Source organism: Triticum aestivum, chromosome 3D (assembly GCF_018294505.1).
Source record: "Triticum aestivum cultivar Chinese Spring chromosome 3D, IWGSC CS RefSeq v2.1, whole genome shotgun sequence".
In the NCBI taxonomy this organism is placed as follows: domain Eukaryota; kingdom Viridiplantae; phylum Streptophyta; class Magnoliopsida; order Poales; family Poaceae; genus Triticum; species Triticum aestivum.
Genome location: NC_057802.1, coordinates 558,338,109 through 558,357,248, shown reverse-complemented (window position 1 = coordinate 558,357,248; position 19,140 = coordinate 558,338,109). Strand labels below are relative to the sequence as shown.

Genomic DNA, 19,140 nt, shown 5'->3' with positions numbered 1-19,140 from the left:
ACTCTTTTGCGGTCCCGGAAGTAGTGCTGATGGCGCCCCTCATGGTGTGTTTCCGGAGGTGGTGGTTCAAAGAAGAGGGTCAGGCGCTCAAGGTTCGGAGCTTGCTCGAGAATTGTGTTTGTCGAGGCGACAAGGACATGGCCAGGGTCGTTGTGTAACGCACGCCCGTTTAGCTGGAGGTAGCGGAGGCCCGGGAACGCGGGAAGCTCCACAAAGCAGGAGCCCATGCAAACGGAGGACAGGTGAAGGTATTTCGCCAACGTGAACTGTTGCAGGAAGGAACCGAGCATGGCAAACTGTTCTCGTGACGATGCCTCATCGACGCAGACTGCGCAAATGTCGAGTTTGCATGACGTGATGGACGGAAAACCACCGCCCCCCGGCACGGTGAGAAACGATTTGCCTGGGACACCGCCACGGTACTCCAAAGATCGAAGCTCTGTCGGGTCGACGGTGACGGTGGCAAGCTTGTGGGTTGTGGCAGCACCGGATTGTAAGCCCGCGGAGACGCGTGTTGTCGAGGAGGGAGAGCGTGGTCACCGTGGCACAGGCCTCCAGCGTCAAATCAGCGAGCAATGTGCACGCGGAGATGAGCCTCTGCACGTGCTCCTCCTCGTCGGGGACGTGGGTGAGGTGGAGAGCTCTGAGCGCCGCCAGTCTGATGGTCGCCGGCGGGCAGAGCCTGCAGGAGCCAAGACAGAGTGCTCGCAACGCGGTGGAGGAGAAGAGCTGCCCGGGGACGGTGTACACTGCAGGCGGCAGCTGCCAGTATTGTGGAGCCGACTCGTCGGCGCTAGAGGCGACATCGTCGTTCTCATCGATAGCCTCGGGAGCAACGGGAGTCTCGCCGACGTCCTCGTCTGAGCTAGCAGCGTGGTCCTTGTCTGAGCCAGCGGCGTCGTGGATGGGGTCAGGTCGGAGGCAGACGGGGACGCGGCGGAGGCGGAGGTGGACCTGGAGCTCTGGGCCGGCATGCATCAAGGCGCCGGTGACCCACTGGTCCACCGTGGAGGCGTCGCCGCCGGCGTAACTTTCCAAGGCGACGCGGAGCGCGCGCAGCGGCACCGGTGCGGCAGCGGGGAACGGACGGCGGCTGCGGGCGCAGAGGGCCTTCTGGACGACGAGGTTGAAGGGCGGCGGCGGATTGGGGTCGTAGTATCCACCGTTATGGTCGTAGTCGGGGACGGGCTTTTCCGGCTCCTCCAGGGCGACGGTGTGGACGCTGGCGAAGATGTCGCGCCACCGCGACGAGAGGGCAGCGGCGCGCGCGGCCTCCTTGGTGCCGAGGAAGCAGAGGATGTGGCCGAGCACGCTGTCGCCTAGCTTGCTCAGGCGGTCCTCACGAGCCTGTCTGGCGTGGCCGGCGGTCTGCCGATGATCCATCGCGCGGCGTCGGCGTGCGATCTGCGGATCTGCGAAGGTTTATGTCTTGCGTGGGGACCAGGACAGGGTACAAATAACCGACGTACGTTGCCTTCCGATACGTATACGAGTTCGTGTAGAGATGCTTAACGTGTCAAAAAAGAAGTGTCCACGCAACAACAGAAAAAGAGTAGGTACCTAAGCGCATACAAGTGTTCAAGCAATGTACTGATTTCATGCCCATAATATTTTTGAGGGAACTACGGCGGGCAAAGCCAGCCTGAACACTTTATTAATTTTGGGGTTTTACAGAGAGAATGTACAAAGAAGGTGGGGAGGGGGAGAGGAAGGAGAAAACAAAAGAAACTCTATGCTACATCTAGCTGGGACAACATGATCCCCCAATCGAGCAAGATTTGCTTTCGAGCAGCTTTAACACACCTACTGGACCAAAGAAAAATGTCTTGAGCAGCACGTCGCAGGACAAGACCTACGGATGCATCTTCGTTTCTCAAGACTTTAGCGTTTCGTCTTTTCCATAAGCTCCAGAGGAGAGCTATAATAACCGTGTTGCGAACCTTGCATTAAGGTTGAGGCCCAGGTAAATCTTCTATGGAGGCGCAGCCGTCAGGGTTGACGTTAAGAGAGTCAACCGCCGACCAGACATCGGCGGCAGCAGAACAGTGGAGAAGCATGTGGGCCGTCGCTTCTGTGGTCGTGCAGAAAGGGCATAGGTCGGAGTCTGTCAAATTCCATCGGAATCGGCGCTAGTTGGTGAACAACCTGCAACGGTTAGTCGCATAGTTCTTCCCCCAGATAAAATCTGCGAACAGATCCTCCGGTCTAGAAGAGAAAGCAGATTCATAAGCATAAGCAACAGACAGGGGCTTGTCATTGACCCTACATAATCTTTCATCCGGTGCGTGCGGCATTAAGATAACAGAGGCTAGCAGGTCCCGCATGGATTGTAGTTCGGACGAAGCGGCGTTGGACAAGCGTGGTTGTAGCGAAAGACGTAGGTCAGCAGCAGAGAGCACGAACGCGACAGAGGCATTAGGTTTGGTGGTGTGAGAGAAGAGGCACGGAAAGCGAACATCGAGGGTGACCAGGCCGATCCATTGATCAAGCCAGAAAGCGGTAGAGACGCTATTACCAAGTCTGACATGGGTGATCGACCGGAAAAAGGAGAGGCCGAAAGTTAGGTCTTTCCAGACGTTAGTGTGCATTCTAGAGCAGTCACCGATATAGTGGCCACCCTCCCATCCGTAGGAGTTGGCAAGCCAGGATTCCCAAGAGCCATTGCCGGGGGAGTGAATTTTGATAAGGGATTTGAGGAGAAGGCAAATGTTGTGTGTGCGGAGGCAGCGAAAGCCTAGCACCCCTTGGCCAGAGGAGCGCAGACATCGGACCAAGCTACCTTGCATTGCCCTCCATTGACATGATCGTCCCCGGCCCAGAAGAAAGCGCGACACCTCTTATCAATTTCAAGGATGGTACCAACATGGAGGAGCCCGGATAACAGATTTAACCAAGACGGCCCGACCAGCCGCAGATAGAAGGTGGCCATGCCAGCCGGCCAACCGTTTGTCTACCTTATCGATGAGAGGCTGAAAGTCCAGGAGGCGTAGTTTGCAGGTAGATAGGGGAAGGCCGAGATAATTTTGAGGGAAGGAGGCCACCGAGCATCCCGACATGTTGGCCATACGGGCAGCAGAGAGAGGATCTACATGGATCGGAGCAAAAGTGGTTTTACCGTAGTTGATTTGGAGACAAGTGGCTAGAGAGAAGTCTTGAAGAACAGACTTAGGTTTGCGAGGTGGTTCTCGTCTGCCTTAAGGATAATTAGGGTGTCGTCGGCATACTGCAGAACGGGACAAGGGGAGTTGGGCATGATGGGATGCTCTAAGAGGTCGTGGGACGCAGCATCGAGAATCATGCGTTGGAGGATGTCGGTGATGATTATGAATGGGTAGGGGGATAAAGAGTCGCCCTGTCGGAGGCCACGTTTGCATTGAATCCAAGTACCGGGGGTATGATACGTCTCCAACGTATCTATAATTTTTGATTGTTCCATGCTATTATATTATCCATCTAGGATGTTTTATATGCATTTATATGCTATTTTATATGATTTTTGGGACTAACCTATTAACCTAGAGCCCAGTGCCAGTTTCTGTTTTTTCCTTGTTTTTGAGTATCGCAGAAAAGGAAAACCAAACGGAGTCCAATTGACCTGAAACTTCACAGAACTTATTTTTGGACCAGAAGGAGGCCATGGAGCAAAAGAGATGGGCCAGAAGAGTCCCGGGCTTCCCACGAGGGTGGGGGGCGCGCCTCCCTACCTCGTGGACAGCCCGGAGACCCCCCTAACTTGTTCTCGATGCCAAAACCTCTTATATATACTGAAACCTCCAGAACATAACCTAGATCGGGAGTTCCGCCGCCGCAAGCCTTTGTAGCCACCGAAAACCAATCTAGACCCGTTGCGGCACCCTGCCGGAGGGGGGGAATCCCTCTCTGGTGGCCATCTTCATCATCCCGGTGCTCTCCATGATGAGGAGGGAGTAGTTCACCCTCGGTGCTGAGGGTATGTACCAGTAGCTATGTGTTTGATCTCTCTCTCTCTCTCGTGTTCTTGAGGTGGTACGATCTTGATGTATCCCGAGCTTTGCTATTATAGTTGGATCTTATGATGTTTCTCCCCCTCTACTCTCTTGTAATGGATTGAGTTTTCCCTTTGAAGTTATCTTATCGGATTGAGTCTTTAAGGATTTGAGAACACTTGATGTATGTCTTGCATGTGCTTATCTGTGGTGACAATGGGATATCACGTGATCTACTTGATGTATGTTTTGGTGATCAACTTGCGGGTTCCGTGACCTCGTGAACTTGTGCATAGGGGTTGGCACACGTTTGCGTCTTGACTCTCCGATAGAAACTTTGGGGCACTCTTTGAAGTATTTTGTGTTGGCTTGAATAGATGAATCTGAGATTGTGTGATGCATATCGTATAATCATACCAACGGATACTTGATGCGACATTGGAGTATCTAGGTGACATTAGGGTTTTGGTTGATTTGTGTCTTAATGTCTTATTCTAGTACGAACTCTATGATAGATCGAACGGAAAGAATAGCTTCGTGTTATTTTACTACGGACTCTTGAATAGATCGATCAGAAAGAATAACTTTGAGGTGGTTTCGTACCCTACCATAATCTCTTCGTTTGTTCTCCGATATTAGTGACTTTGGAGTGACTCTTTGTTGCATGTTGAGGGATAGTTATATGGTCCAGTTATGTTATTATTGTTGAGAAAACTTGCACTAGTGAAAGTATGAACCCTACGCCCTGTTTCAACGCATTGCAATACCGTTTACGCTCACTTTTATCATTAGTTACCTTGATGTTTTCATATTTTCAGATTACAAAAACCTATATCTACCATCCATATTGCACTTGTATCACCATCTCTTCGCCGAACTAGTGCACCTATACAATTTACCATTGTATTGGGTGTGTTGGGGACACAAGAGACTCTTTGTTATTTGGTTGCAGGGTTGTTTGAGAGAGACCATCTTCATCCTACACCTCCCACGGATTGATAAACCTAGGTCATCCACTTGAGGGGAATTTGCTACTGTCCTACAAACCTCTGCACTTGGAGGCCCAACAACGCCTACAAGAAGAAGGTTGTGTAGTAGACACCAAGCAGTTTCTGGCGCCGTTGCTGGGGAGGTGAGTGCTTGAAGGTATATCTTTAGATCTTGCAATCGAATCTTTTCTTGTTTTATCACTAGTTTAGTTTATAAAAGAAAACTACAAAAAAATGTAATTAATGGTGCATCATATGCTTCATCTTTTTAATGTCTTTCGTGAGAATGATGGGAAGGAAAATTATTCTCAAGTACTAGAAGAAGAATTACATAGAATGCTTGACATACAATATGGGAATGATGAGCATGATTGCAATGTTGTTAGTATGGATTCTTTGAATACCCATGATGCTAATGATATGCAAAGCCACAAGCTTCGGGATGCTATGTTTGATGAAGATGATATGTTTTGTCCCCCAAGTTTTGATGAGCAAATTTATTATGATGAAAGCATGCCTCCTATCTATTATGATTATCGTGATAACTTGTATGCTATTAAGAATAATGATAACCATGAAACTTGTCATCATGATTTTAGCTTTCAATTGGATTATGCCTCACATGATAATTATTTTGTTAAGTTTGCTCCCACTACTATTCATGAGGTGCAATTTGCTTATGTGGAGAGTAATAAAAATTCTATGCTTGTAGATCATGAAAACAATGGTTTATGTGATGGTTATATTGTTGAATCCATTCATGATGCTACTGAAAATTATTATGAGGGAGGAATATATGCTTGTAGGAATTGCAATAATATTAAGTTTCCTCTCTATGTGATGGAAATTTGAAGTTATGCTTGTTTTGCCTTCCTATGCTAGTTGATTATTGTTCCCATAAGTTGTTTGCTAACAAAATCCCTATGCATAGGAAGTGGGTTAGGCTTAAATGTGCTAGTCACATTCTTCATGATTCTTTCTTTATGTTTCAATTCTTATCTTTTATGTGAGCATCATTGAAATCATGATGCCTAGCTAGGGGCGTTAAACGTTAGTGCTTGTTGGGAGGCAACCCAATTTTATTTTCATTCTTTGCTTTTTGCTACTGTTTAGTAATAAATAATTCATCTAGCGTCTGTTTAGATGTGTTTTTATGTTTTAAATTAGTGTTTGTGCCAAGTAGAACCTTTGGGAAGATATGGGTGAAGTCTTTATGATCTTGCTGTAAAAAACAGAAACTTTAGCGCTCACGAGATTAGCTGCCATTTTTTACTGGAGAGTGCTTTTAGGTTGATTCTTCTTGAAGATGATTAATAGAGAAATTCCCAACGTCCAGAAATTTATTTCTGAATTTTTGGAGTTACATAAATATTCGAATTATACATATTACTACAGACTGTTCTGTTTTTGACAGATTCTGTTTTCTATGTGTTGTTTGCTTATTTTGATGAATCTATGAGTAGTATCGGAGGGTAAGAACCATAGAGAAGTTGGAATACAGTAGATATTACACCAATATGAATTTAGAATGAGTTCACAACATTACCTAAGTGGTGGTTTTATTTTCTTATACTAACGGAGCTTACGAGTTTTCTGTTGACTTTTTGGGTTGTGAAGTTTTCAAGTTTTGGGTAAAGATTCGATGGACTATGGAATAAGGAGTGGCAACAGCCTAAGCTTTGGGATGCCTAAGGCACCCCAAGGTAATATTCAAGGACAACCAAGAGCCTAAGCTTGGTGATGCCCCGGATATCATCCCCTCTTTCGTCTTCGTTCATCAGAAACTTTATTTGGAGCTATATTTTTATTCACTACATGATATGTGTTTTTCTTGCAGTGTCATTTTATTTTATTTAGTTTTGCTTGCTGTTTTAATAATATCCCAAGATATGTAATTCTTAAATGCTAGTGAATCTTCACATAGTTGCATAATTATTCAACTACTCATTGATCTTCACCTATATCTTTCGGAGTAGTTTGTCGTTTGCTCTAGTGCTTCACTTATATCTTTTTAGATCACGGTTGTGGTTTTATTTTGAAGAAATAGATGAACTCTCATGCTTCACTTATATTATTTTGGGAGTCTTTAGAACAGCATGGTAATTGCTTTGGTTATGAAATTAGTCCTAATATGATAGGCATCCAAGATGGGTATAATAAAAACTTCCATATAGAGTGTATTGAATACTATGAGAAGTTTGATAATTGATGATTTTTTTGAGATATGAAGATGGTAATATTAGAGTCGTGCTAATTGAGTAATTGTGAATTTGAGAAATACTTGTGTTGAAGTTTGCAAGTCCCGTAGCATGCACGTATGGTAAACGTTGTGTGACAAATTTGAAGCATGATGTGTTCTTTGATTGTCATCCTTATGAGTGGCGGTCGGGGACGAGCGATTGTCTTTTCCTACGAATCTATCCCCCTAGGAGCATGCGCATAGTGCTTGGTTTTTGATGACTCATAGATTTTTGCAATAAGTATGTGAGTTCTTTATGACTAATGTTGAGTCCATGGATTATACGCACTCTCAACCTTCCATCATTGCTAGCCTCCACTACTAGGGAAAAGCCTAGCAGTAGCGCTGGTTTTTGGCCTATCAGTAGCGCGGGTAAGCGTGCTACTGATAAGGCGCTACAGCTAATGCTTAGCAGTAGCGCCTACTGGCACTCGCTACTACTATATCTACTTAGTACTAGCGCTTTCCAAGTCAAGCGCTACTGCTAATTACTAGTAGCGCTTTCGAAAACAATCGCTACTACTATTATTCCCTATTCCATTTCTCTTGAATTTTAGGTCGTATATACCTGATACAATTTTTCATACAGTAGCGATTTAGAGATTGTTTTTACATCATAATGAGTTATTAAATCACTAGGTGAAAGAACCTTGGACTAGTTTCAAGTGCATGGATCCAAAGTAACCATTGGTTACTTTGGATCCATCCATTTGGAACTAATCGGCGGTTCTTTCACCCAATGACATAATAACTTATCATCATCATCATAATATCAGTAACAACTTATCATCATAATATATCATTGTCATATAACTCCTCATAATCATCATTTTCGTCCATGATGGGACATCATATAACAACTTCGTCACTAGTTATAATAACAACTCCTCCTCATCATCATCATAGTACTCATAATCACTACTCCTACTCAACATCACCATCAAGTCTAAGATATTGTACTCATATATAATCAACACTAACTAATTGTTCTTAATACTTAGGACCTACTCCTCTCTCCTAGCTAAAATACCATAAAACAAATAAACCGGCTCTTCACCATAATGGAGCATGGACATAAACTTATCTCCAACTTGTGGCTTGCGCACATTCATTTTGTCTCCAATTATTTGCGTGTGCGCATTCATCACTTTGCTCCATTCTTTGATTTTGAGCCTTCCATCATTTGAAGAAATTGAGTATGCAGTATGGTAAGCCTCCGAAGGAGTTGGTCGTAAGCTAACCATATGCATATCACCTTCGGTAAATAGCATGTCAGGCACAACCTGCTTCGGGAGCCTCTGTTCAAAAACGAAATAGTAACATATATAGTTAGCAATGGTTTACTTAAGAATAATGTATGCAATGAAGTTACCATCATTAACAAAATCTTACCAAGTTTTTGGCAATGAAGTTATCATCAAGCAATAATTTGGGTTGATAGATGACTGGTTTTGAAGGCCTCAACATCTTCTATGAATGAGATAAGATAACCTTTATCCTCACAATTAAGCTTGGAGTCATAGCTGTAGTATGTGTTGTCTACTACCTTCCGAGTATTTCTTGAAAATAAGAAATAAGCTGAAAATTCTAAATAAATAAGTTTAGTACGGACGAACACCAAATATTTTTAAATTAACAACATAAATTAATGAACTTAACAAATTAGTTTGACAAACTAACTTCTAGGCAAAACTGGAGGCATATCCACATCCACCCAGATGTTGATATTATCATCATCATTATAATCTTCGGGACGAATATCAAATCTTATTCGCATTCCCTCCTGAAATCCATATGCCTTGCAGAGAGCTTCCCAATTAGAGCAACCGAAATGGGAGCGATCGACCGCATTGTAGAACTTAACCAGAAACTCATAACCATGTTTAGTTCTTAAGTGAGCCCTCCTCGTCTCCACATTCTCAAAGTCATCTAAACCAAAACCAAGCTTCTCCAATACATATGGTCTAGCATGGCACGGGATGTACTAATCGAATTGAAAAAAATCCATAAATTACACGTTGAACAAAAGAAGCACAAGTGATGATAATAATTACGATGAAATGCTTGTCATTGCGTACCGTACAAACATCGAAGGTCTCTTCCAGCTTCACGGTGAAAAACCTATCATTTTGCAGGTGAGGAAACCTGTCGCACACACCCCGGTCATCGTAGCAGTACCCGCACTCCGGGATCCCATCGTCATCAGACATCTCTTGTGTTCAAAATTCAAAGATTATAACTCGACGGCGAAACCCAAAAAATCCGGCATGACCTTTGCTAAAAAAGGACATATCGAGCGCCTGAAATTTGCCGGAACGGAAATTAATCAACACTCCGGCAAAACATAGGCCACTTATCGATGGGCATTGCATTTCAATGGTTCAAAATATGAAAAAAAACATTTGAAAATATCTCATAAATAATCCTAACACTAAATAAACTCGTTTTATTAACTACTTGCTAAATAAACTAGTTTTATTAACTACTTACTAAATAACCTAGTTCTATTAAGCACTTACTAAATAAACTAGTTCTATTAAGCACTTAATATAAATAAACTAGTTATATTAATCACTTACTAAATAAACTAGTTACCTACGATTTGCAAAAACAGAGACAAGGGAGGGAGGGAGGAGAGAGGAGGGGGAGGGTGTGGCCGGAGGAGGAGGGGGAGGGGCCGGCCGGAGGAGGAGGGGGGAGGGCGGTGGGAGGAGGGCTGCCGGCGGAGGAGGGAGGAGGGGGCGGCCGCAGGCGGAGGGAGGAGGGCACGGTGGGAGGAGGAGGGAGGAAGGCGCGGTGGGAGGAGGAGGGAAGGAAGGAGGGAGTACCTCGGTGGCGGACGGACAACGGCGGCGGCGGCGACGAACGACAACGGTTATCGGTGCGGGCGAGAGTGACTGAGAGGGAGAGTGAGTGAGAGAGAGAGGGTCGGCCGCGTGGGGGTAAGGTAGGGTTAGTAGTAGCGCGGGTATGAAAAAGCGCTACAGATAAGGAGAATAGCAGTAGCGCGGTACGGCGTAAGGCGCTACTGCTATAACTAGCTGGACGGCGAGGTCATGGCAATTAGAGCAGTAGCGTGGTTTAGAGATGACGCGCTACTGCTATTTCTCTTTCAGCAGCGCATTTTTCCGGAACGCGCTGCTGCTAAATAGCAGTAGCGTCGTATTTTGAAGAGCGCTGCTGGTAATATTCTGTGTATAAGGTTTTCCCTAGTAGTGCTCTTCGGTACCGTGCATTGCCCTTTCTCACCTTGAGAGTTGGTGCAAACTTCACCGGTGCATCCAAACCCCGTGACATGATACGCTCTATCACACATAAACCTCCTTATATCTTCCTCAAAACAGCCACCATACCTACCTATTATGGCATTTCCATAGCCATTCCGAGATATATTGCGATGCAACTTTCCACCGTTCCGTTTATTATGACACGCTTCATCATTGTCATATTGCCTTGCATGATCATGTAGTTGACATCATATTTGTGGCAAGGCCACCATGCATATTATTTCATACATGTCACTCTTGATTCATTGCCCATCCCGGTACACCGCCGGAGGCATTCATATAGAGTCATATTTTGTTCTAGTATCGAGTTGTAATCATCGAGTTGTAAATAAATAGAAGTGTGATGATCATCATTAATAGAGCACTGTCCCAAAAAAAGGGAAAGGGCAAATAAAAAAAGGGAAAGGCCCAAAAAAAGAGAAAGGCTAAAAAAAGAGATACCCAAAAAAAGAAAAAAAAGAAAAAAGAGAAATAAAAGGGGACAATGCTACTATCCTTTTCCACACTTGTGCTTCAAAGTAGCACCATGATCTTTATGATAGAGAGTCTCTTGTTTTGTCACTTTCATATACTAGTGGGAATTTTTCATTATAGAACTTGGCTTGTATATTCCAACAATGGGCTTCCTCAAATCCCCTAGGTCTTCGTGAGCAAGCAAGTTGGATGCACACCCACTTAGTTTCTTTTGTTGAGCTTTCATACATTTATAGCTCTAGTGCATCCGTTGCATGGCAATCCCTACTCCTCGCATTGACATCAATTGATGGGCATCTCCATAGCTCGTTGATTAGCCGTGTCAATGTAAGACTTTCTCCTTTTTTGTCTTGTCCACACAACCCACATCATCATATACTATTCCACCCACAGTGCTATGTCCATGGCTCACGCTCATGTATTGCGTGAAAGTTGAAAAAAGTTTGAGAATACTAAAGTATGAAACAATTGCTTGGCTTGTCATCGGGGTTGTGCACGATGAGAGCATTTTGTGTGACTAAGATGGAGCATGGCCAAACTATATGATTTTGTAGGGATGAGCTTTCTTTGCCCATGTTATTTTGATAAGACATAATTGCTTGGTTAGTATGCTTGAAGTATTATTATTTTTATGTAAATATTAAACTTTTGTCTTAAATCTTATGGATCTGAATATTCTTGCCACAATAAAGAAGATTACATTGATAAATATGTCAGGTAACATTCCACATCAAAAATTCTGTTTTTATCATTTACCTACTCGAGGACGAGCATGAATTAAGTTTGGGGATGCTTGATACGTCTCCAACGTATCTATAATTTTTGATTGTTCCATGCTATTATATTATCCATCTAGGATGTTTTATATGCATTTATATGCTATTTTATATGATTTTTGGGACTAACCTATTAACCTAGAGCTGAGTGCCAGTTTCTGTTTTTTCCTTGTTTTTGAGTATCGCAGAAAAGGAAAACCAAACGGAGTCCAATTGACCTGAAACTTCACGGAACTTATTTTTGGACCAGAAGAAGGCCATGGAGCAAAAGAGATGGGCCAAAAGAGTCCCGGGCTGCCCACGAGGGTGGGGGCGCGCCCAGCCCCCTGGGCGCGCCTCCCTACCTCGTGCACAACCCAGAGACCCCCCTGACTTGTTCCCGATGCCAAAACCTCTTATATATACTGAAACCACCAGAACATAACCTAGATCAGGAGTTCCGCCGCCGCAAGCCCCTTTAGCCATTGAAAACCAATCTAGACCCGTTCTGGCACCCTGCCGGAGGGGGGGAATCCCTCTTCGGTGGCCATCTTCATCATCCCGACGCTCTCCATGACAAGGAGGGAGTAGTTCACCCTCGGTGCTGAGGGTATGTACCAGTAGCTATGTGTTTGATCTCTCTCTCTCGTGTTCTTGAGGTGGTACGATCTTGATGTATCCCGAGCTTTGCTATTATAGTTGGATCTTATGATGTTTCTCCCCCTCTACTCTCTTGTAATGGATTGAGTTTTCCCTTTGAAGTTATCTTATCGGATTGAGTCTTTAAGGATTTGAGAACACTTGATGTATGTCTTGCATGTGCTTATCTGTGGTGACAATGGGATATCACGTGTCTACTTGATGTATGTTTTGGTGATCACCTTGCGGGTTCCGTGACCTCGTGAACTTATGCATAGGGGTTGGCACACGTTTTCATCTTGACTCTTCGATAGAAACTTTGGGGCACTCTTTGAAGTACTTTGTTTTGGCTTGAATAGATGAATCTGAGATTGTGTGATGTATATCGTATAATCATACCCACGGATACTTGAGGTGACATTGGAGTATCTAGGTGACATTAGGGTTTTGGTTGATTTGTGTCTTAAGGTGTTATTCTAGTATGAACTCTATGAGAGATCGAACGGAAAGAATAGCTTCGTGTTATTTTACTACGGACTCTTGAATAGATCGATCAGAAAGAATAACTTTGAGGTGGTTTCGTACCCTACCATAATCTCTTCGTTTGTTCTCCGCTATTAGTGACTTTGGAGTGACTCTTTGTTGCATGTTGAGGGATAGTTATATGATCCAGTTATGTTATTATTGTTGAGAGAACTTGCACTAGTGAAAGTATGAACCCTAGGCCTTGTTTCAGCGCATTGCAATACCGTTTACGCTCACTTTTATCATTAGTTACCTTGCTGTTTTTTCCAGATTACAAAAACCTATATCTACCATCCATACTGCACTTGTATCACCATCTCTTCGCCGAACTAGCGCACCTGTACAATTTACCATTGTATTGGGTGTGGTGGGGACACAAGAGACTCTTTGTTATTTGGTTGCAGGGTTGTTTGAGAGAGACCATCTTCATCCTACGCCTCCCACGGATTGATAAACCTTAGGTCATCCACTTGAGGGAAATTTGCTACTGTCCTACAAACCTCTGCACTTGGAGGCCCAACAACGTCTACAAGAAGAAGGTTGTGTAGTAGACATCAGGGTACCGTCAAGAAGAATCGCCGATTGGCTGGAGTTATTTAACATCTTGATCCACTGAATAACACTGTCCGGAAAGCCTTTGGCTTTAAGGATGGTGTAGAGACTGTTCCAGGCGACCTAGTTGAAGGCTTTCTTAAAATCTAATTTGAGCACAATGGAAGGGCATTTTCGTTTGTAACATGTTTGAACGATGTCAGCAGCCAGAATGAAGTTGTCGACTATATTCCGACCTTTGATGAACCCTGATTGGTCAGCGTGGACAAGATCCGGGATGAGAGGTTGCACCCGATTAGTAAGGCATTTGGAGCAAAGCTTAACCGGGCAGTTTTGCAGAGAGATAGGGCGCAGATGATCTGGGTCGCAGGTTCCGATTTGTTTGGGGATTAAGACGATATAGGATTTGTTAATGCGCTCAAGATCGGCAGTGCCAGCGTGGAAGCTAGAAAGAAGGTGTAGTAGGCCGTTCTTAACAAGGTCCCAGTTTGCTTTGTAGAATGCCGTCCCGAAGCCGTCTGGACCCGGACTAGCATTGTCACTCATGGAGAATAAAGCTTGTTTGATCTCTTCTATCGTGAAGGGCATGGTTAGAGCATCAGCCTGTGATGCAGTGAGGTGTGAAGAAGCGACTAGGTCAGGGTGATTCGAAAGAGAGTCACCCACAAGAGGGACGCCAATAATATCCTTGAAATAACCCTAAAGGGCATGATGTTTCCCCGAATGAGAAGCCACGTCGACACCATTTAAAACCAGAGCCTTAATGTGATTCTTACGCATCCTCACAGTGGCACAAAGGTGGAAGTAGTCCGAGTTTTCGTGCCCTAGAAGACAGTCTTTGATTTTAGCACGCCGATGCCAGTACAAGGCGGTGAGGGCATTTGGACGATGGAGAGAAAGGGCTACTTGGGTGCGGAGCGATCGTTCCAGAGAGGAGAGCGGCCTATACTCCTTAACCTTGTCTAAGAAGGTGATGACAGTTTGACAGTTTTTAGCAAACACGATTGGGGCTCTGGACTGCTTGGCCCAAGATTTTGTGGCAGCTCGGACACGTTTGAGCTTGAGTCATAGGGATCCCAAGTGTTGAGAAGGGGGGACACTACTCCAGTTTTTTGAGATGATGTTTTTAAAAGGGACAAGTCGCAAGAGGCCATTATTGAACCTAAATATGGAAGGCTTGGGAATTTTGGAGGAGGCGGAGAGGGTGAGCGGTAAGTGATCTGAAGTTGATCGGCAAGCAGAGGTGTGGGCTGATCTGGAAAAAGGAAGCTTCAGTCGGTGTTGACAAAAACCCTATCAAGGTGAACTAAAATAGGAGAATCTTGTTGATTAGACCACGTAAAGAGCCTGTCGAGAAGAGGAAGCTCCTGAAGATGGAGGAGGTTAAGGGTAGAGGAAAACATAGCTGCTTCGAGATGATTGAAGTTGTCGTTAGAGCGATCAGAGGGCCTAAGAGTAAAGTTGAAATCTCCCAAAAGCGCCCAAGGCCCAGAGACGGACCTCCCAAGAAGGAAAAGTTCGCTAGCAAAGGCTTGTTTGTCGGAGCTGCGAGAAGGGACATAAATATTAGAGATTGAGAAGGCATTGTCATTCACCCTGGCCTCGATGTGTAGGGTTAGAGAGTAGGTTAGAGAGAAGACCGAAGAGCAAGCAAACTCCTGGTCGTTCCAGGCAGTTAGGATGCCACCGGCCGAACCAATGGAGGACAGAAAGTGAAAGGAGCAAAGATATAACGCCCACGATGCGGCTATATCTCCCACATGTCGAGGCACGACTTAGAGGCATAACCGCATGGTGGTTTTGTCGCAAGAAGGGTCATCTTCACACAATCCCATGTAATGAATAAGAAAGGGATAAAGAGAGTTGGCTTACAATCGCCACTTCACACAATGAACATATAATTCATACATCATTCAGAGTACACACATAGTCTGACTACGGACAACCAAATGAAAAGAAGATAACCCCAAATGCTAGATCCCCAATCATCCCAACTGGGCTCCACTACTGATCATCAGGAAACAAAACATAGTAACGACCAAGGTCCTCGTGGAACTCCCACTTGAGTTCGGTAGCATCACCTGCACTGGCATCATCGGCACCTGCAACTGTTTTGGTAGTATTTGTGAGTCACGAGGACTCATCAATCTCAAAACCCGCGAGATCAAGACTATTTAAGCTTATGGGTAGGATGTGGTAATGAGGTGGAGTTGCAGCAAGCGCTAAGCAAATATGGTGGCTAACATACGCAAGTAAGAGTGAGATGAGAAGCTACGCAACGGTCGTGAAGCTAGAAGTGATCAAGAAGTGATCCTGAACTACTAACTTCCAAACATGACCCAAACCGTGTTCACTTCCCGGACTCCGCCGAAAAGAGACCATCACGGCTACACATGCGGTTGATGCATTTTAATTCAGTCAAGTGTCAAGTTATCTACAACCGGATATTAACAAATTCCTATCTGCCACATAACCGCGGGCACGACTTTCGAAAGTTTATACCCTGCAGGGGTGTCCCAACTTAGCCCATCACAAGGTCTCACGATCAACGGAGAATATTCCTTCTCCCGGAACAACCCGATCACACTACTACAAAAACAACTATAGCCAATATGGACACTAATGGCGCACTGTGCATGCGGTGCGCCATTACTAAATAGTAATGGCGCACCATGAATTTTTGACTTTTTCGCAAAATCGCTTGAGAATTTGTAAAATGGGCATAACTTTTGCGTACGAACTCGGATGAAAAAGTTTTTTATATGAAAAATCATCTACTCGAAAAGATACATCCGAATTTAACGGGAGAACCCCGTTAAACATTTTCAAAATCCTCAAAAACCTAACAGAAAAAAAGATACGAGGCTTTTAAGATCTGGAGAGGCAAAAAAATTCAAACTTACTAATGGCGCACCTGCCCATGGTGCGCCATTACTATCTTCCCGCCTTCAAAATTCAAAATAAATCAAAAAAAAATAGTAATGGCGCACCTGCCCGCGGTGCGCCATTACTATGCCGTATATATGGCTGGGAGTGGTCCTCTCCTCCTTACCTCTTCATTCTTCTCCTCCACTCCATCTCCCCTTCTCTCCTCCACCATACTACCCTCCTCCTCTCCGGCGACCTCCTCCTCCTCCTCTCCGGCGACCTCCTCCTTCCTCCTCTCCTCCCCTCCCCTCACGGTTTCTCCTCCCTCCTCTCCGGTGAGCTCCACCTCCCTCCTCTCCGGTGAGCTCCACCTCCCTCCTCTCCGGTGAGCTCCTCCCTCCCTCCTCTCTGGTGAGCTCCTCCTCCCTCCTCTCCGGTGAGCTCCTCCTCCCTCCTCTCCTCCCCTCCCCTCATGGTTTCTCCTTCCTCCTCTCCGATGCTCCGGTGAACTCCTCTCCGGCGACCTCCTCCTCTCCGGCGATGTAGGCGAGCGCCTCTCCGGTGACCTCGGCCCTCCTCTCCGGCGAACTCCTCTCCGACAAAAGAACATGGCAAAAGAACGTACAAGATCAAAAAACGAGAACACAATTTGAAAAAAACGAGCAAAAAATGGGCAAAAAAATCGCGATCCAGATCCAAATTCAAAATTTAAAAATAGCAATGGCGCACGGTGGGGGTTAGACGGTGCGCCGCTACTATTTTCCCGCCTTCAAAATTCAAAAATACTAATGGCGCACCGTGGCCTATACTAATGGCGCACCAGTGGTGCGCCATTAGTAAAAAATACTAGTGGCGTGGTACTAGTGGCGCACCAGTAGTGCGCCATTAGTAGGCAAAACTGGTGCGCCACTAGTAGGCCTTTTCCTAGTAGTGTTAGACTCGGAATCCCGATTACAAGACATTCCCACAATGGTAAAACAAGACCAGCAAGACCGCCTGAATGTGCCGTCAAATCCCGATAGGAGCTGCACATAGCTCGTTCTCAGGGTACACTGGAAGAGTCAAGCTACGAATAAAACCAGCCGAGGTGGCCCCGCGAGCTGCTCAGTTCGGACCAACACTCAGAGGAGCACTGGCCCCGTGGGGGTTGGGGGGTTAAAATAAAGATGACCCTCGGGTTTGCAACCCCGAGGGAAGGTTATAGGTCGTTAGGCAAATGTAAAACCAAGGTTGGGCCTTGCTGGAGGAGTTTAATTCAAAGCAAACTGTCAAGGGGGTCCCATAATCCCAACCGCGTAAGGAATGCAAAAATCAAGGAACATAACACCGGTATGACGGAAACTAGGGCGTTAAGAGTGGAACAAAACATCAGGCATAAGGCCGAGACTTCCACCCTTTACCAAGTATATAGATGCATTAATTGAAATAAGAGATATTGTGATATCCCAACATAACCATGTTCCAACATGGAGCAATCTTCAACTTCACCTGCAACTAACAACGCTATAAGAGGGGCTGAGCAAAAGCGGTAACATAGCCAAACAACGGTTTGCTAGGAAGGTGGGTTAGAGGCTTGACATGACAATATGAGAGGCATGATAAACAAGTGGTAATTAGCACGACTAGCAAGCAATAGAACGAACAACTAGCAAGCAAAGATAGAAGTGATATCGAGGGTAATGGTCATCTTGCCTGCAAAGTTCTCAAAGTTGTCGAAAGCTTTCTCCTCGTTAGTGTACTCAACAGGTTCCTCGTTCACGTACTCATCTCCCAGCTCTACCCATAGCAAGTGTCGTGGTTTTGTCATGGCAGATGTCCTAGTGTGAGGACTTAGTCGTGGAGCCATCGCGACGGGTTAGCTTAAAGGGGTTAAAGCGGGACAAAGGATGCAGGGAGTTTATACTGGTTCGGCCCATTGCGGTAAAGGTAAAGGCCTAATCCAGTTGATGTGGAATTGCTAGGGTTTCGATGACCAGGCAGCGAATCCGTTTGACCTGGCTCTCGAGTTGTTGTTTGTTGTCCTTGAACCGCCGCCGGGTCGTCCCTTTATATACACAGGTTGACGCCCGACGGTTTACAGAATCCCGGCCGGCTCATAAACGTGTCTGACTCGGTTTCTGTCCTTTCCTATCTTACATAACAAGTCATACACCTTATGCTGGTTTATGTCAACGGGCCCTAATGCGCCTTTAGGCCCTGGGCTTTAGATCTCTATAGTAAAACTCCATACTCCTTGTCTTCATGGGCTTCAATATGGATAACTTATTACAGGTATAACCCGGCCCCTCCTGGGCGGTTTATACTCAGTAGTTATATCCCCAACATTAGGCCCCAGATTGACTTGAACCTGTTCATGTCAATCTTCAACACTTAGGAAAATTTCTTCTTCAACACCTTCGAGTAAACCTTGTAATCCACCATGACGTCATCTTCCAGGATTATAGTAAACCGTCACGACGTCACATGTTCATTAAAAAACTGTATATACCTTACTTTTATTAATGAGCCTCTGAAAATCGAGGCGACAACTCTGTCATATATCCATTTTTTGGGCTCCTCGATTGTCGCGCCTGTCGCTTATCCCTTCGTCTTATAAATAGGGCTGAGGGTCCCTTTCCTTTTCTCCCCTTGCCTCTTCGTCTTTCTTCCCCCTCGCGTCGCCTCAGTACTCGAGCGCTGCCGCCGCCGTTGACCTTCGCCTCTGCCCCAACAACGGCCGCTGCATCAACCTGATTCGACTAGATTTCCGTCTGCCCGCCTCCACATTCAACAGCCCTGGTGAGTTTTTCTTTGCTCTTTCCCATAGATCCCGTTTAGGGTTTCTGCGAGTTCATCGAAGCTTAGTGT

The 19,140-nt window shown here is 45.4% G+C and overlaps 1 protein-coding gene across 1 annotated transcript; it reads right to left on the bottom strand.

Moving 5' to 3' along the window:
- Positions 1-315: 315 nt before the first annotated feature.
- LOC123075412 (uncharacterized) lies at positions 316-1,407 on the bottom strand. Its single transcript, XM_044498021.1, has one exon. It carries the CDS (start codon positions 1,381-1,383, stop codon positions 316-318), a length of 1,068 nt encoding a protein of 355 aa, XP_044353956.1. The 5' UTR covers positions 1,384-1,407.
- Between the last annotated feature and the right edge of the window lie 17,733 nt (positions 1,408-19,140).

Coding starts and splice junctions, on each gene's coding strand:
- LOC123075412 (XM_044498021.1), bottom strand. CDS start 1,383: ATGGATCATCGGCAGACCGCCGGCCACGCCAGACAGGCTCGTGAGGAC.